At 32.8% G+C, this 20,398-nt stretch overlaps 1 protein-coding gene and 1 long non-coding RNA gene across 2 annotated transcripts in view; one reads left to right on the forward strand and one right to left on the reverse strand.

Annotated features, from left to right (window-relative positions):
• Window positions 1-7,097, forward strand: part of LOC133179011 (uncharacterized) — a 28,196-nt gene extending 21,099 nt beyond the window's left edge. Inside the window, exon 2 of the long non-coding RNA XR_009720084.1 lies at window positions 6,362-7,097. This is a non-coding gene — a long non-coding RNA (uncharacterized LOC133179011). The remainder of the gene's footprint in view (window positions 1-6,361) is intronic.
• LOC133179010 (LIM/homeobox protein Lhx9-like) overlaps window positions 1-20,398 on the reverse strand; it is a 39,533-nt gene that overhangs the window by 2,229 nt on the left and 16,906 nt on the right. The window contains exons 2-5 of the mRNA XM_061313686.1: window positions 17,582-18,242; window positions 16,542-16,747; window positions 10,791-11,143; window positions 162-382 (exon numbers count right to left, since the gene is read on the reverse strand). Coding sequence (XP_061169670.1) covers window positions 162-382; window positions 10,791-11,143; window positions 16,542-16,747; window positions 17,582-17,731 — 930 coding nt within the window. The 5' untranslated portion in view covers window positions 17,732-18,242. The remainder of the gene's footprint in view (window positions 1-161; window positions 383-10,790; window positions 11,144-16,541; window positions 16,748-17,581; window positions 18,243-20,398) is intronic.

The raw sequence follows: 20,398 nt of genomic DNA on the forward strand, positions 1-20,398 counted from the left end.
CCCAAAACAAGGTCCAAATATGTTTACTTTGTCGTGTCAGTTCAACATCAATACAATACAAACAAAAGTGACAAGTCGTGATGTTTTAAACAACAGTCAACATAACGCATGCTAAATTTCTCTCTTCTAATGTACAATTGAACATAACAAGAAACCTGTACCTGAAGAACTCTTTTTGATAGCCCCGTCTTCTGTGCAAGCTGTTTCAGGTCTTTTGCGTCGGGGTTATGGTTTAAAGCAAAGTAAGATTTCATAGTGCGCAACTGGTGATGTTTGAATGATGTCCGGACTCTTTTTTGTCGCGGAGGTGGCTGTGATCCATAACCGCCATCTTGTCTCATGAGATCGCCACCTCTTTCCGGTCCGTCGCCATGTCCTAGACCTGCAAGAAGTCGTTTCACATGAATATTGGTGAAAGAGAAATATTATGACATTCATTCAAGGTGTATTGGGATTTTTTTTCTTGTGTTTGCATGTTTGGCCTTTTCAGGCTTTCGATGAAAACAGTGCTAATTGCAATTATTTTCAACCCGATTTTCGAAAATAAATTAGTGGCTTTTTGTAGTCATTTCGTGATTGATAAAATCCCGAATTTTCCATACATCTGGACTTCTTCGCAAACAATTAACGGTTTCCAATTAAACAGAATTATTTTAGGGAAAAAGTTCTTTCAATAAATTTAAGAATTAAAGTTTCGTTCTTTGTTAGATATCATTCATGGTAGGTATTTGCGAATCTTGTTATGATCGTTTCATTAATTGCTCACAAGTTTGAAAAGGAACAACGCTTGCATAATTAATAATGACACAATGACGTTTATAACGGAATAAGAATCATCGATTATCAATAGTTGACGGTGAAAGAAGCGACTAGTATGAGATAAGAAATAATGGTCATTTCGACAAGCTTCTGAAAGACGCAGACCATTCGTTGGTCAGCGTCAGTGGGTGACAATGATATCTCCTGACAGGATCTGACGGATAGACAGTTTCCGTGATAAGCGACGGAACGCCCGTGATAGACAAACTCCAAAATAATGAAGTGACTAGTAATTTCTTTACAGCTTGTAAGACGACAATCCCGCATCTAAAACACACATAAAAGCCGGGTAAAATATCTTCCACAAGCATCCTTTTGTCTTGTAGAAAGACAGGCTTACAATATGACCTCCCACAAATTCTCTAATACCAGACAACTTAGAAAGCGATAAAAAGCATCATAAAATTAATTAAACTTGGAGAAGAACACTCTGCCGTGAACATAGCTATGTATCCCGTTTCGATCCGCATAATTTATCTTGTGCTATCTTTTGGGGGTCTCGTAAAAGACCGAAAAATATATTAGGTTAGCTTTAACAATAGCGGGCACCTGTTGCAAGTGGTCTGTCAACTGCCAACAACTGTCGATCAACGTACGACAAATAGACATCAAAGATGGCTTCAGGTCGTGGAATAAACAACCTAATAATCTAAAACTTGACACAAGATACAAAACATTTGAGAAACAACCCTTACGTTTTTTTTTTACGCAAACGATAAACAGCATCATGGTAAAGTTATTACAATAACCGACTTAAACTTAACTTGCAAAGAAATAGATACAATTTATTCTAAATTAAGAATCAGTCAGAATCATGTCAAATAAAGTTTATCTTTGATTATAAATATTTGAAATCAAAACCTTGTTACTTGTCACATGGTTTCTCAGAGCCCACATCAATCACTCAAGACATTATCCAGAAACGTTCGGATTTTATCTGCGCGCGCCGTAATCGACTCTGCTTTTTATAACACCTATTTCATATGATGTGATATAGAAACGGATTCTGAGTGTTTTAGTCTACAAATTAGTTTTGAAAACCACCTAATTTTGAACAAATAATGTTAAACAAACTTTTTAAATATCAAGTATTTAAATGTAAATACAACTTTTAATTTACATGTACATAATTTATTAATCCTTTTATCGGAATTTGCATTCTTGTAGGGAGAAAATTATACCCCAAAATTGTTTTCGGAACTTTTTTTTTCAAATTATTGTACTACATTAGAAGATTACAATTGAAAGCATGTTAAAGAGTTTATCCAAAGAACGCGTGTTTTACTATAGAACATTGATTGTTAATGACTGGGTTCATTTTGCTCGTACTTTCTGTTTTTCCTCAGCATCTGGTAAAATTTCCAACTTGACATTTTCATGTCTGATCAAGATCGTCATAAATCAGTCGCTTGTTATCTAAGTCACGGAAAAGGAAAAATAATTTACGACTAGGGGAGTAATGCTCAAAATTTATATTCACTGTAACCATAACCGCATTGCAAACAAATTATTGCTCCACACGAAATAAACCCTATCTTGAAAGAAATGTTTTCTGAAATATATTCGTATATAATTGTATATGGGGGCTATTCTTGGCGTTTAACGCTTTCCATGAGTTTTTGTAGTAAGTTATTAAAGCAGGGTTTGCTGTGAATTATGGGAAATGAGGTGAAAGGTAAGGGAAGAAAACATACATCCACAATTTAATCCGGAAGTCAAATTCAAACATTTTTTGTCAATATGAATTAAATATCTATTCGAATACGAGTAATTGATTCATCACTAGTGTTTGCCAAAGATAAATACCATAATCTATCTGTTCTTATCGCTTTTGATAGAATAGTTCCTCTGATTTTATTTTTAAAAATCCAATAGAATTCACAAAGAGGTGTAGAATCATTATTATTTTGTTCATTGATTATAATTATACTATCCGTATTTATATATTTGAAGTCTTCATTTTAAAGTATTTCAATGATGCGTCAACGATTTTTTTCTTTGTCATTTAATTCGAGAGTTGGAAACAAAAAACAAAGCATGCCGTTTGTAAGTAAATATTTTCAAGGAGCTCTCTGGATTAAAATCTCTTATGTACAAAATTTGATATTTCTGTTCTTTTCCCAAAACTTTCCAGCCTGTGGACAAACACACGGGGGCCTCTTCAGAACTGGTCCGGAAAAAGCAAATATTTGAATACCGTTGGAAAACATTTGTCACAAATCAAAGTAAATTTATCATAAAAACGAATCTACTTAGAAACATAACTGACTACTCTTTCTCTTCTATGATTTTAAAAGGAGCGATGGTTTACATGTAATTTAATATTTTTGACCGAGTTTTGAACGTAACCGATTAATTTAAGAAAAATTTTGGATGTCACTAAACATTTTTTTATTACAAAGACTTAATTGATAATGACGTTTTTTAAAGTATGTCTGACAGTTCAAGCCTTCCTGATGTTTTTCCCCCTCCATCGATGTCACGTGCATTTTTCCACAACTGTTGCAGTTTTTTAAATCGAACTTCTTGTTAAATTTAATATTAATAAAACGTGTAATTTTCCCTAAATTTAAATTTTAGGTATGACCTTTTTTCTCTCAAGGATAAATTTTGTATTTTTAGACCATTACTCACTACAAGTACAAGATTTCCTTTTCCGGAAGAAAAAGTATTGTGAGAAAAAATCTTTAATTAGAAAAGGAGTGGCTTTAAATATGAGAAAATATCTCAAACTTGGAGTCATAAGCCATTTATGTCCCCATCTATCATATATAAAGGAAGGAAAAACGTCCATGTCAAGAAAACGACGCGGCAAACATGAAAGGCTTTCCGGAAGTAGATTAAACCTTAGATACCAGTAAAGATCCGGAACTTATTGCTGTTAAGTGGATTTCCACTAGTGGCCACTCTTCTTCTACTTAAATTAGTCACGACTTTTTCATTCATAAAAATATGTCCATTAAGAAATCATCTTACTTCAGGAGATCAAATTGAGTTTTTCCTTTCATAGTATTTAAAAGTTCAACAGGATTATAGTTGGGTGAGGAGTATCAGGTGATTTTTTGGAGTGCTGGGACCTCCTTGGTCACCAATTTACCGACTACTGTTCAATTGCAGACAAGAAAAATACTTATTTTCCTAAACCAAGTAAGGCAACTCTTGCTTTCCTTCCTGTTTGCTAGTTCTGTTTTTTTCCCTCTTTCCTCTCTTTCTTTATTTTTATTTTTAAATTTTTCATAAGTTTCGCGAAAATAAAATTCTCTTTTAAGAAAAAAAAGACCATAGACATGAAAAAATACTAGAAATATTTGTAAAATGTGTAGACTCTTCATCTGAACTTAAACTTTCAGGAAACTTCTTTTAATATTTTACTACCTCAGTAGAATATAAAAAGGCCAAAGGGCGAGACAAAAAGTTCAAGTGAAATTTCTATTTTGCTACTTGTTGACAAAATACTTTCATAAAAATGTTATATTACCACAAAAATTAATTGACCATTCAAAATAAAATGTAAAGTTTTAAAGATTTGTGTGCATGGCTGAAAGTGTCAAACGTTTCCTATTGTTTCAAATCCAGCAATAGACAGAATGACTGGAGAGAGAGAGAGAGAGAGGAGAGAGAGAGAGAGATTGACTCATATGATATAAAAGAGAGCTGATTTTGTTTTTCTTCCACGGGTTATCGCTCTAGGTTAAGTGTCTCTAGTTTTTATATTATTGTCTTAAGAGACTTTATCGCTCGGACGTTATGTTTATAGGGAGGTCGCGTGGGTCACATTCTGTCGACTAAGAAGTGATAGCGGGTATGAAAGTCAGCGACAGAACTTATCAGCTTTCAAACGACCACAGACATATCCCACATAGTTTTCTCGAGTGTGCCAATCTGGAATTAAGTGTCAGTTAAAATCGGGTTAAATATATACAAAATATTTATATAGTGCAAGTTGCATCAAAGAGCTTTATTGCATAATTGAGCAATAGTTTGTAACAAACCCCTTTTTAATTTTCCCTGCCTTCAATTTAGATACAAGTAATACATGTATTTTAAACAAAGATTCAGAAATGCTTTTTAAACAAAGATTTACTATAGGCTTTTTTACTTTTGATTGCTTCGTTCTTATTTACGTGTGACTCTTGTTTTATGAGAATTTTAACTTTCTTTACGTCCGATGATATTGCTAAAAATCTTTATTTTAGTAAGTACTCCGATAAAAAGGCAGCAAATTAGTTTCCCGTCTGACGCGTGAATACTTACTATAATTTTGTTTAATAACCTAAGTCCCATCCCACAGGGAAGGTTAATTTCGAAATATTCCGTGAATTAGCGAAACCTACACCAAATGTTTTGTCAAAGACGGCATCCAGACGGTTCCAACGAGACCAAAAGGGTCGCACTAATGAAAGGAAGTCAAGGAGGTGGGGATAGTACAATTTGTAATGAAAATTAGTTCGTTTTATTTAATTGAAAGCAGAGGAATATAATAGATGGATAAAACAAATCTAGGGAAAGGCTATCCACATAAAAATCTAACATCAAGAAAATACGGGGACGATGCCAGGTCTTTGAAACCTGTTAGAAATACAGAATTCAAAGAAGCGGGAAATAATTCAACGGGTCTTACAAAAGGACTAAAGATGCCGGATTATTAAATGAGCGTTCGTTGTTATTGTTAGCAATAAAGAAAGAAAAAAAAAAACATAGTTAACTTATTCTGTTGCCCTTACTACACACTGTGCCTGGAATATTGCTAAAGTAATTCGTTTACTCTGAAAAAGAAACGATAATGTATACTGAAAAGTTTTATGTAACCTCAGCAAGATTTTTATCAGCATTCTGTCATGGTGAATTTTAAAGAATAAAATGTCCAAATATCAAAAGTTTTCTTAAGTAGAGTTACGATCTGCTCGAGAGCTACCTGCCACTTTTGTATGTCGGGGACCAAACTCTTTTCCAGCAGACAAAAAGAAAAGGCTTGGGGTGATTTTGACATCCTGAGGGGTTTCTGCCTCAAGTAACATTCGATCAACTCTTGATAAAGTTTTCAAAGACTGGCCACATCCTTGGGTCTTTTCACGACAAAAATGTCAAATAATACTCCATTGTTTCCACACAAAAGGGTATTTGCTAAAGTGTCCAAGCTTGTTTGGGACCCCGACGGAGTAATCCAGGGTTCAAGTGACTTGGAATTTATCACGTGATTGGTACATAGCGGGGATGATCATACAATGGCGAGCATCACAACAAAAGCTGAGGGTTTAGTGGACAATAGTAAATTTTAAAAACTGTTATTAACATGTACCCTAGATAATAATGTCTGGTTTGAATGCTGTTGGCAAGGTTGAATTTAAATACTCGTATACACAGACACAAACAAATATCTAAAAAATATTTATATGGACAAAACATTATTTGAAATAAAAGTAAGATGAAACGGAAAATATTGTTTGAGAATATTTCTACAAGGCGCTGACAGAAAGAAAAAAAACGATTTGATAAGGTAAAGACAAACTAAATTTTAAGTAATATATTATATTTTTTTCAGGGGGAAAGAGAAACTTGACCTGGTCATGAATTCTGTCCCTTCCAAATCAACATAACCACTGTGACTTAATGCAGCAAAGAAAGCAGCGGAGAAATTTGGATATTGATTAATGTGCAGTTTAATGATTCATTAACAATGGTCCATATTGCAGTTCGCACGTTTTTGGTTTGGGTACAAGATAAGGCAGGGGTGTATCTGCCCCTCCGTACATTTATTTCTGTCAATTATTCCCGTGCCAAACATACAATTAAAATTTTATCAAGATTTTCTCCAGATAAAAGATGAATTTTTTTTTATATTTGATAGCACCATCCATGCAACTACATATTGTGAATTTCTCACACAAGAGAATTAATTTTTAGCCAGAATTAATATATTTTATTTAGGAGACAAAAGATACACATTACTTTAAAGTTTTAATTCAAAATAAATATTAGATAAAAATTAACATAAGAAACCAAGAATTGATTTTCAGAATGTTTTAAGATACCTTTAATTGTATAGCAACTTTTAAGTGTTTATTTTTGCAAAATAAAACATATGTTAGTTGCTCCAATCTTTGATAAAGTACACAAATTCTGACTGTCTCTTAAATGTGCCACGTAAAATCCTATTGTTCGCTGATACAAATTAGTGACAAATTGGCTGAGAGCAAACGGCTTAACACTTGAAAAAAAGATTTCTCATTTTTTTTTCTCAAAAATTTAAAATCAATAAAATGATTTTCTCTCATGCACACCCGTCTTTAATTTTTATATTGTTCAATCTCGTGGTTCTGTTCAAATATTTCACTATGTTTGTACAAATAATTCAATTCTCTCAATTGTCACAAAAGGGGCAAATCAAAGATACAAAATATTTCCGATACAACGAAAAGGGGATTGCTTTGATATCATTATGAACTTAAACATTTAATTTCGTTTTCTTCCACAACAAGCTAATATCAATTTATTTCGTTCTCATCCATAATCACTATAATCAAGCGGCGATCACTACGCTGGATTTCATTCGACAGTTGGAATGGAAATCTTGGTCATGTCAACTCTTGTTAATAATTGTCAATTTCCTGTGTCTTGTGATCAAAATTAAGAGTTTCCTACAGAGGAATGTCGAGAACAAATTGCCACTTCCAACCGATAACTGCAGAAAACAGTCACAATGAATGATACGTTTTTCCTTGATTTTTTTCTTTTTCTTTCTTTCTTTCTTTCTCTCTTTTTTTTCTTTTTTTTTTTTTACATTTCGAACATGTTCGATGAAAATAGTATTTCCTACTCTAAAAGTTGCTTTCTTACTCTCTAATTTTGGAAAGAAAAAAACCCAAGAATTAAACATTTCAAAAAGGAAAGGGAGAACTCAGCTAATATCAAACAAACATTAGAAAATGCTTACAAATCGCTGACAAAACATTACTATATAAGAAGAGGAAATTCGGACGCCGCCATTCAACACTGGTGGCCATATTATTTTGGCGATCCAAACCAAGGGCGTGAGATTTGTTTGACACGAGAGATGAGTTTTCTACTTAGATGTGTTTTGCAGATTTCTGTCTAAGCATGATTGACAAAATCCCACACATGGCAGATGAACGAGGGAGGAAGTTGCATTTAAATGTATTTTTCTTCTTGAAAAAAAAGGTGTATGTATGTGATACTTACTGTTAAATTAGTTCCATACTATAAACAAGAAATCAATTAATTCTTAAACATCCGCCTACTAATCATTATCTTTTCTTTTCAAAATCTTGAGAAAATAGTTTACAATGAATTAAAATTATTATGTCATATTGCTATTCACAAACAAAATTTAACTGAAAAAGAAATATTAACAATGATAAAATCCACCGTGATATAAAGATGCACAATTTTTTTTATAATGAAAATATGAATTCATCTCCTTATCAGCTGAGGAAAGTTTGATAGCATTTGCCATCGTATTTAGTGCAGCATGTGTTTTATTGTATGAAAGAATGCGATAAGGTATCGAGAGTGGAAAATTATTTGCATTGCATAACTTGATTATTTATCAGAATGTATAAGAAAAGTTTTGAAAGGATCGAGACCCCAATTATGCAATTTAATATTTTAATATCTCGGGATTTTACTTGTAACACTTCGAGTCGTTTTAGAAAGAGACGTATATGAAAATCTCTTTTTTTTCCTTGGTTTTCATTTGCTATGCATTCCTGCAAATATTTTAATCTTTGTCTGGTTGAAAATAATTTTAACAAACAAACAAAAGTATTTGCCGACCGCAGACAGATTTAAAAAAAATCCTACGAGATTTTCTAATCCCAGAAAATACAAACAAAATATGTTTATATAACTCACGTCAAAGACGACAGAGTTTACAAACTCTACTTTAAAAAGCGATATACGTGTAGTTAAAATTTACTTCAAATTAAGCAGAGAGTGAATTTTTGACAATACTGCTTCTACACTGTACAAGAAAATGAAGCTTGTAAAATATGTTTGAAAAGTGATTTTTTATTACTTCATTTAAAGTGTCAAATAAAAGCTATTTTAAAACTGCCACGATTTCAGAAGTGATTTTGGTGTGGTCTAAATTTCATAATTAAAACTGCAAATGAATGACAGTCGCAATAGCAGGCTTAACAAGTTGAGTGATTACGAAATGTTTCATTTTTTTCTGCCGAAGCCCTCCTTCAGATTGCGTTTGACGGGACGGAGATAGCGTTTAACCGTGTCAGTTGCTCGGTCTGGAAAACTTAAGTGCCATTATTAATTATCGAACATGATTATATTGTTGTTAGATAAGGTGAAGAGATATGAAATAAGAGCAATAAATCAGTTCTTAACTACTCTCTCCGGTTCCTGGAGCTTCTTCATGCTGGGTGTCGGCAGAGTACAGTGGAAAAATTTCACAGCTAATTTCATGTGCACCGTTTTTAAGGAGGATAAAAAAATTTCTTATCTGCCTCACAAACTTGCCCCTGGGTCGCAACAGACAGGGGTTTCCTAAATAGAAATGTATTTGACAAGAGTTTCATTTCAAACAGCACTTTTGCAATGCAATTCTTTGAACATCTGCAAATATTTAGCATATGAAATACATGTAATGCAATTTTCTTTTTTTAAAAAAATGCTGCAATAAGTGGCATTTGGCGAAAAAAAAAAACTTCGGAAAAGGGACACTTTTGGATATTAGGTGTGAACATCCCGTCACCTAATGCAATCTCCGATGTCAATTTAGTCACTGAAATTTGATCACTACTGTTCCATGTCCGGCTTAAACGATTCTAGTGCTGAATCATACCGAGTTCGTCCCCTCGTAAAGTAACACCGCGTAGATACAAACTGGGAACGACCTAATACCCCCAGGACCAATTTTTGGTCTTTTTAGAGGTGCGAGTGAACTAGACAAAGAAACAGCATGATGTACGATGTCCTACAAATACGTTGGTAAAGGCTTTAACCTTCTCTAAAGAATTTGCCCGATTGGTATAGGGGTATGTGAAAGAAAGAAAAATACCTCACTTCAATCGAAAAGAAGTATGCCAAAAGCTAAGGCTTTTCAAAAAGGACAGGCTAAGAATTACATCTGTCATATAAGCCCCAAATTGATATTGCCAAGGATCTCTGAAGATAGCAAAACACGACTGGTTTCAATGAATATTTCAAGAACATAAAAATTCTGCCAGGAACCAAAAACAACCATTTTCCCTAAAGCACAAAGTCACAAGTTAAGCTATAAATATGCTGGAAAGAATGAATCATTCATCATAAGCTGAAAGTTGCAGTCGAGCTTTCAGCTTGGTCATCATACCCCATCACTCACTGGATCCATAATGCCCCGTCCACCAGACGGCGCTATTCATTGGATACTTTACAATTGGAAATGTAAATATTTGGCCTGACCATCGAGATTGTTGTCCGTCATAACATATTTAAATCTCTCTTGACAGGTTCGTATTTGCATTCTAAATAGTTCGTCAGTTTTTCGTCTTATGCTTTTCTGGTTGGTGCTACTTGCACAAATAGTTTCTGAATAGAAATCTCTCCTTAAACATCTTTTTGTACACAAAAATCACCGGTAAAACAAAAATGGACCCTCTGCTCTTCACCAATACTATTGATTCAGTTTTAATGTTTATTTTGTAAATGATTTTAGATATGTAAACACAATACTGTACCACCCTGGATTATTGTATACCCGGTTTTAAACATAGAAATCAGAATTTTTGTAAGGAAAAAAAAAGAACGTCACAATAAGCAACATTAAAATAATAGTGGAGGCAGTCTGCCCCAAAGGAAATCTAAGAATAGCTTAAACACTCTCATTGCAGGACCCAATTCTGCTGGATGCCATAGTGGTATCCCTTTGAGGGGTTCAGCCAAACATTTGTTTGAAATTGCAGAAGGTACCCGCATAAGAAGGTTTTTTGCATTAAAAAAGGAAGAATCCTTACCCATGCCTGGTGGGCATCCATCGTGATCGATAATGTGGTTCTTTCTCTTTCTGGGCCGTCCTTTTTGTACCGCGGTTCCAACTCCATTGTAAAATGGAAGATGCCCGCCATTGGGACACGGCATTGTCGGATGCATGCGCGAGAAATAGTCTCCCTGGAAAATGATTTCGTAGTCTGTTTTACAATATATTAGATCGTCCTGCATCCCGAATTGATCACCCGTTGTAAGGGTCTTATTGCACGATGCACATGTAAAACAATTGATGTGAAACACTAAGTCTTTAGCACGCATGACAAGTTCATTCGATGTGATTCCTTGGTGACACCTTGAACATCTTTTGACAGCGTACCTTCTGGAATAAAAAATGTTACATTTTAAAATTTAATTCCAAACATAGATTTAAAAAAAAACTTCTTATTTATCTATACTATAGAAAATAACTAAATTTCAATGTAACCATATTTTTGTAATTGCAAAAATGACTATATCATATCCTTCACCTTGCAAGACGCCATCATATAGATGGTGTTTTGTTGTTTGCTTATACAAGTTAGTTAAATTAGCATGCATAATTTACGTTTAATATAAAACATCTAAAACAATTTTGATAAAAACACCCATGCCTTGTGCAAAATGACATGCCATATGCATGTAAAGAAGAAAAATTGTCAAAATAAAAACAAACAACTTTTAAGCATTTTTGGCTCATTATTTGGCAAAAAGAAAGTTCTAAAAACTTTCTTGGAACAGAACTTTGTTAATACGTATTCGCGTCATGGATCAAAGCACCTAATGTTCTCAGAAGTTGTCTGATAATACGTTTTTTGGCTTCTATGACATTAATCAGTCAAACATGGCGGATCGGGATCAAACGAGAGTTTACGAGATCTTTTCGCAATGATATTCCATATGGACAGACCATATACCGCCAGGTGCGCAAAATTTCATCTGCTCGTAAAATTCATGCACTTTCATTGTTTTCAAGCGCATTTCACGATCATATTGTTTGTATATGAAACTACAAAAAGACATAAAACACTAAAGATGTGTTCTTTATGTTCATCGCTGGATTGACTGTATCTCGTCCAGTTTTTACGCTGCAAGGATTTTCATTTGAATATTTGGATTATTGGAAGTATCATATAAACATGAATTTTTCATATCATTCTTTAATATCACAATGTATTATTAGATTTTTTTTCAACCATTTCTCTCTGAATCTTATTCGCCACGTTCATTCTCTCATTGTACATCATTTATTATCTTTGAATATCGTAATTCGAATCAAAATCTGATAAACGTTTCACCTTCAAGTATATTAAGAAGTATACCAAGAGAGCATTGGGGAAACCTTTTCTGTCACATCTGTGGCAGTTTGGCAGATATCCTTACCGAGTTATTGTATAATCAATTGCCAAATGGTTTTTTGGTGTACGAAAATACCCGGATGATAATGTGTAGACATTATGGTCCTCTGACCACACGCGCAACCCAAACAAGCAGCAGCTCAAAGGCAACACATAAAGAGTAACCACGGGTTAATGTGATTGTATACACGTATCGGCTAGGACGTAGTACGACGAGTTCACTCAGGGCATTTGACGTAATATAGGTCCAAAACTTTGGAATTGTCTTGGCTGAGACAGAATACTCAGATACCAGCATGGCCGTAGAAAACGGGGGAGGGGGTGGCCCAATTAATTTTGCCGATATAAAGAATACTCTAGAAAACATAGCTACTGTATGCTTGTGCCCCCTCAATAATAACGTGTGATGACCCTTTTTTTTATTTTGGCTATTTTGCTTGTCAAGGAATTCTTGGTAGTTGATAGTGCCCCCCCCCCCCCCCGACTGAAAATGTATAAGTGTGCCCCCCAACTGAAATTGCTTCCTACGGGCCTGTGTACCTTTAAGAATCTGCAAATTCCTTGTGATATATATATATATATATATATATATATATATATATATATATATATATATATATATATATATATATATATATATATATATATATATATACATGTATATATATCAAAATTTTGATATTCATAAAAACATGCGTTAGGCAAAAACTCGAAACATAATGAATACGCACTCTGTGGTTCAATATCTTATTTTTTTAGTGCAGAAAGAAAAAGAGAAAAGCGACTCTGATTTTTTTTTTATGACCACCAAATTAACAATGTAGATATTCGATATGGCACTAACCACTTAAATTATAAGAAAGTAGCATTGAAGTGTTATGGGGCGATCAAAGTCCTAATTCCTTACGTCACCGGGTTGTGAGAGGTATTCGAACAAACACGATTTTTATAACATTTTTTTTTTAAATAAACAAGTAAATCACTCATGTTTATTTCCTGCTCCATATAATATATAGAAGTCACAATACAACATGCATTCTTTTACATTTAAAAGACAAAAAAATCTAACTGATTTTATATAAAATTAGTACTGGAGAAGATTATTTATAAAGAAATTGAAGATATAATATTGATTAACAATTCAATACACATTAATGTCAAGTTACAAGTCAGAATAATCAATTTGATACTGTACAATCAACGCGGAAAAATATAGAAATAAAAGTTGTACGGAAATTAGTACAATGGGGAACAAAAGATCACGCTTCATATAATTTTTGGTCTAAAAATCCCATTTGCGTAATGTATAATATTCAAAAACATTACTTAAGAATTTTTTCATTGATTTCAACTCTCTCTCTTATAATAATAATTATTATTATAATATATATATATATATATATATATATATATATATATATATATATATATATATATATATATATATATATATATATATATATATATTGGCGTTGTGAATTCTGTTTTAAAACTGTCTGAATTAGAACTCTGCCTAAAAGTTTTCTTATACGGAGGAAAAATGTTAATTCAAATTTAAAATTACAATTATATTTTTCGAACCTTTTCTTATCAGGCATTTTACACAGAATATTTACTCTCTTAATGTTCACTCTGATCATTTGTGGTTTCCCCTTTGCAATAAAATTATGGACCAACCGCTGTTCAATTTATGAAAGTAATTGCTCCAACAGTGAATAAATACGATAATACTAGATTATAAACCACTCGATTTCTTATGAAAGCCACAATGCGTAAATCAACCTTATATTTATTAATGTGTCTTCTACAATTTCTCACTAAATTAATGTTTGTTTAAAATAATATTTATTTATATTAATGATTGATTCATTTCTAGCACTGAATTAAAAAAAAATCTGCTTTACTAATGACGTTTTTCTCTAACTTATATTGCAAATTGATGCTGACGAATAGGATAAAACTTTCTTAAACTGCAATTCAAATTACAGCTGTAATGTCAACAAGATTTTTTTGAATTTTCGTTTTTCGGTGTTGAAAGAAAAGACCATTTTTTAACTCTCAGTGTGATATGATAATTACACGGTGGTAAAATAACTTGATTCTCTTCACTTTTCACATTAAGAAATACATACAAATATTTTGATAATCATTACATTACAAAATGTCATAAGACTATGGAGGGAAAGAACTCCATCGGGCGATGCACTGTATAGAGTGTAACGTTAAACTCCTGAACCCCGAAAAAGGACATTAACTTTCGAATAACATTCAAAAATAGATATCACATGATGATTAAAACAATAAGGGAAAATCAAAAATGGAAAAAAATATATGACACATTGGAATTTGCACCGAGTGTCGGCATTGGCATTTTTATACAGATATTGAAACCTGTAAAATCAATTGACTTCGATTGCACCCAGGTCATTTTGGTACAAATGTGAGAAAATTCTCTCAAGCATCGAAATTGTATGAAAAAATTGAAATCAAGCGGAGTGGAAGATGCCAGGGGTGATTCTAGCTTTCCAAGAAGTGTCGACGTTTGACCAATCAGAGAGCAAAGTTTGCGTCATTGTATCTTGCATATCTCCATTTCAAATTGTTTTCCCACCTGCTATTATTTCAGTAACATAGTTTGGCCTCGGTATTTTCAGAGCCAGAATTCCAATAGATATAAAACTTTCGTTTTCGATACAATTTAGTTCTTCAATATCAAAACGATTTCAAATAAATATTCTTATAAACTGTATTTTTTTCACTGTAATTAAAAAAATATATATATTTCAATGAGTCTCATACTCGCAAACTTGTAAAACACAAAAACTTCTGTGCAAGGACAACATTCTACAAAAAATGAGACCCAAAAGATTTTTACATTTTTTAAATCCAAAATTCAAAGATAAATTCTAAAATTATTTCTGTACTTAAAAATCTACTTTAGCCACATTGCAAAACGGTTACACAATAACGCTGCTTATCGATAGAAAAACAGAACTCGACACCCTATCCAACATTTCAGAAAACAAATACAAGGAGTAGAGGCATTACATATAGACCACCTATGCAATGTTTGATCTCCTTTTTAAAGCGACTAAAGAGGTCCATGTTGGTTCGCGGCGGTGTTAAACGCCCCAAAGAAACCTGATCTCTCAAGACTTATGAAATTATGAACAGATAAACGGACATTATCTAACACAAAATTCGCTTCATAGCGGCAAAGAAGTCATGGGGTGCAGGTTTTGAAAACTTGACAAAACTCCCCTCCGCCGCGACCGTATTACGCCATTCAGTGGCAGAGTTTTGAAGAATTTTCTTTTTAGTTTCAAACTTTTTCCTTAACCACTTAGAATCCTGTACACAGATGTCAATAAAACGTAAGAATGAAAGTCAGAGAAATGACTCCGCTCTTCTCTCTGGGTTTTAGATTTCAGACTAATGCTAGACCGCCCACCATATTAGAAGTCTTTCAAAAAAATCCGAGTTAAAATAAACAGGAAATTAATATGGGATGCCACCCAGAACAAATTATTTCATTTCATATTTATCAAAAGAGTAATTTATTCTTCATTTCATATTTCATAGCAGAGGAAATATGATTCTTTAGTTAACCGGAGTATTTACGATAAAGGTAGCAGTAATTAAACAATTTAGATTTTTAAATAAATTTCCAGTAAAGCAGATTAACAAAATTATCCATTCCAAAACTGAAACTTTTGTCTATCAAATTATAAAGCGTTATATACATTTCCTCTCAAAATAACTTCTTGTTTTCAAAATGAATTTTGAAAATGTCATGAGCAAATGTGTTTGCTCGAGATTTTAGGCTTGAGACAAAATATATTCTCTTAAGTGGTTGCTCAAGATTTGGAGATATTCATCAAACGAATTTACGGGACATTTGTTTGTTTGAACAAACTTTCTAAATTCGAATTGACACGGCAACACAATGGGAAACAAAGTCAACTTATCTATCTTTCTTTCACACTTCGAAGTCTTGATAACACAACATCTCTCTGACAGGAAAAAGAACTCTTTTTCTCGAGAGTAGCAAGTCTTTTCGGATATTAGTGCAACCCTTATCGTCACTATCGCAAAATACTCTAAACGTATCAAGGATCTGTCAAAAATATTATTATTTTTAAAACTGCATCACGCAGAGCCCCGGGGTTTAGAATTACTGAGAACGCCATGATAAGAGTAAAATAACATGTATTACGTATTCTGTGCCCCCATCGATTATGCAAACAATTCAATCCAAATATTTCCAAGTGCTGTACTCAACATAATAGGACTATAATTTGAAATCAATCAAAATAATCAGTCCTATGAAATTTCTCTGTCCTTTATTTTGCACATAATCAATGCAAAAATTCGATAATTTACCTGTAATAATCCTCTTTGCAGTAAATATTTCCGTCTCGTGCAAAGCAGGTAAGCTCTGAATCCAGACCAATTTTGCATTCGCAACATTTCAGGCAATGCACGTGCCATTGTTTGTCCACCGCCATTAGGTAATAACGGTCCAAAATCCTTGATCCACACCCAGCGCAAAAACTTGGAGACTCGAATTTATTTAACACTGGCATTGTCTGTAAAAATATAGGGAAAATATATAGATATATGATGGAACTTTTATGCAACTTATCTAATAAATTAGATAGTTTTGTTGTGAAAATAGATAATTAATATTCCCACTATTTGTAGAGATACACTGTATACAATAATTTCAATATTCAAAACTATAGAAGCAAACAAGATTTTATAATATTCTACTTGGATAACGGGGATAAAAAAATCTCTTTTTTTTTTAAACAAATGACTCAAAAGGGGAACCTTAACTTATCATAATGTGAAGTACCCTCATTTTATTTTGGATAGATAATTATCACTTAACCTAATCCCCCGGGTCGGTAATGAAGTTAACACATCGCTTGCAAGCTCCGGTAGTTTATTCATAATGAACCGATCGTTTGATCTTGAGAATGTTATGTCACTTGTTCCGCTGTATCATATTAGAAAATGACATTTCCATACGTTCCCCTCTCTTCTCATATTTATTAAGTAAATAAATATAAACTTTAAGGTTATGGCCTACATTTTTATTTATTTTTCAATAATTTAGGTGTTTGCAAAAGAATTATTTGAAAGTATAAACTTCTAAAAATTATACGTTTATCATATTAAAGAATTGATGATAAATGAAACTAAAATAAAACTTTAAATATATATGAAAATAAAAACACAATAAATTGGAAATAAAAGTTCCATCATGAAAACACAAGTTATTTGAAAATAATATATACATATTTTTAAAATTTAAAATTCAGTGGTTTTTAATAATTAAAATAAAAAGTTATTTTAAAAACGATTGATGACAAAATTTAAAATAATTAAAAATAATAAACAACATGCCTCTATCATACCTGCATGTGGTGCTGATGTTGATTAAGATCGAACTGTGATATTTCCCCGGAGCACGGAGGGGGGTCGGGGAAACCGTTATGGTCGGACAAAATCATATTAGTCTTCTCCACCATTCCGTAGTCCAAAGTTTGAAGTTCCCTGCCCACCATAAATTTATGATGTCGCGTGGAATTGAGTCACCATTCAAAAATCATCCGCAAGGGAATATGTGTGTACCACCATTCTGGTTCGATGTACTTTTTTTTAAATCAATGTTTATCCAACTTTCATTAAAGTCTTAACAAGATGCTTCCTTGAGTTTTGAGAAAGCGTGCTCTTTCCGCGCGTTTCAAAAATGTCGTCTGTCGCGTTTCCTTTTACTTTGAAAACGAAGATTAGGTCGTATTTTATAAATATTTACTTATAAATTTGATCAAACAGTGAATGATTTTCCAATAAGACCGGCATTGGAAAATCGACTAACGCAAACTCGAGTATTGAATTATGTTCTTGCTACTCAAATCTGTTTCAGCGGGATCATGGGAGGGGCGGAGACATAACATAGCTCTCGCGCGGCGTGGCTGGATACATCGTTAACTTAAGTCTTGCTTTACGCCTTCTGATTGGTCAATACCATGGCGCATGCTGAACTCCTCACGTTAGAAAAGGCGGGATTAGCTCCTGAAATATATTTTATAATGTCTTATTTTTCTAAGAAGTTTGATACGAGAAAATACAGTTTCTCTCAGTCAAATTTTTCTGTATATACAGTGCTAAAGAGTTAAGTGTTAAAAAAGTTGTTTTCATATAGACAAAGATATTATCCTGTCAGTTATAAAATAAATTCTTCCCAGTCAAATATTTTTTTGCGATAATCCGGATCTGAAAAGAATTACAAATACCAGCAGACAACACGCTGTCGCTATTATCTTCTCACTCTATGCAAGAATTAAAAAAAAATAATATAAGAAGCTAACAAATACCTTATCAAAAGAAAAGAATTTTGGTCATATCAAGATAATGCTGACCCATTTGGAATGTACAGAGTTTTATTTCAGCTGAAGAGAGGAGAAATGCAACAACAAAGTCTCGTTAGCACCCCGACTGTCGGCTTAAAATCAAGTGGGGATATCAGAAAAATGTGATGTTTCACACTTTGACAAGTAGCGAACACATAATTCCTACATAAGAACATAAGGGGTCGGAAACGTACAAGCCCCGTAATCCGTGGGTAAACATTTCGGTGTAACTTATTGATGTAAATAACATTGTTTACAAATCTTACCGGCATCAAGATGATACCTAGAGCATATGTGTGTGTGGCTTATTGGCAGTTCGGAAAACATGCAGATTATGTATTATGGTATATGTTTGTTTTATAGATCATTTTTTATTTGAGAACCAAATAAAACTTTATTAAGATTTCATCAACCAACCTGTAACTATAGGGATGAAAGAATATTGCTAAACTGGCACGCACACACACACCCTCACACACATAGAGAGAGAGAGAGAGAGAGAGATTAAAAAAATTACGTTTCTGCAGCAAAGAATAAAATTTGTCGCCCCATAAACTGTATACATACATGTACTTATTATTAATAATTTTTTTACATGGAAACATATATAAATACAAACAAGGAAAAATCTGCCGTGCTTGAACGTGTGTCAGTTTTGTAGACCTTTTTCCTCAAAACTCTCTTTCCGTTACAATGGACGATGAAACATTTTGACAAACAGCTTAAAAGAGGAAATTTTAAACATAATAGTTCCTAAATAGGCAGTAAAGTATCGCATTGTCCCTTTCAGTAACACGTAATTTTTGAAAATATTTTTATTTTAGATGTGCAAATTACAATACCTTAGCTGTTATATTTTTGTAACATTTTTGATATTTGCTTTTATATATATATATATATATATATATATATATATATATATATATATATATATATATCTCAAAAGGTTTTCTGAAAAAGTGAGAGATGTAAGTTTTAACGCAATTCACTTTTCTCAGAAATACATGTGTGTGAATATAGCGTAAAGGCTTCATGTACTGAGTACAGTATTGATTTATAAATTCTTATTTATTAATTTTATCACCCTATATTGCAGATTATGTACTGTTACCCATAATGTAAATAATACACAATAGTAAATATACATATCAAAAGAAAGTGCGATGAATCAGAGTGTATATATGCGTGTATTCTTTTAGAAGAGGAGCACCTGCCTAAAGTTATTGAACATGTATTCCACAACAGCATTATGATGTAACCTAGATTAACAGTTTTTAATTTGATAATAGAAATAACCGTTTGAACACAGCATTCGTGTAACATACACGGAAAATACATATACTCGGTTACACGCAGATCAGACCTGGACTTTCATCATGAAATGAATGCATTGATTTGATAAATCTGAGTTCAGTTGTTCTTGTTAACAAAGCCGACCTGCAAAGGCTCAGTACATGTTAATTTTTTTTTTCACATTTTATACTCCAATTACTGTAACTCAACTTAATTTCAATTATACTTATTTTTTAAAAACAATTAAAATTGCGTAAAATTTATCTACACAAAGACAAAATCGTAATAAATAAATAAATAAATAAATAAATAGAATTAAAAAATTACGTTTTTAAAATCCTTAAAGATTCTATGTTGATTAACAAAGATCAGTGATTTAAATAAAAAGTTTTTAAACACATTAATAAGTATTATTAGGCTAAAATTATATCTGCAAATGTACAAGATCTATAATATTGTTCACTTTAAACATCAAAATGACGCGGACTTGCGTTTCCCGTATCCAACGAGCTGAAAGGGCCAAAA

Source organism: Saccostrea echinata, unplaced genomic scaffold, assembly GCF_033153115.1.
Source record: "Saccostrea echinata isolate AGI-Se365-2 ecotype Australia unplaced genomic scaffold, CSIRO_AGI_Sech_v1 ptg000004l, whole genome shotgun sequence".
NCBI lineage: Eukaryota > Metazoa > Mollusca > Bivalvia > Ostreida > Ostreidae > Saccostrea > Saccostrea echinata.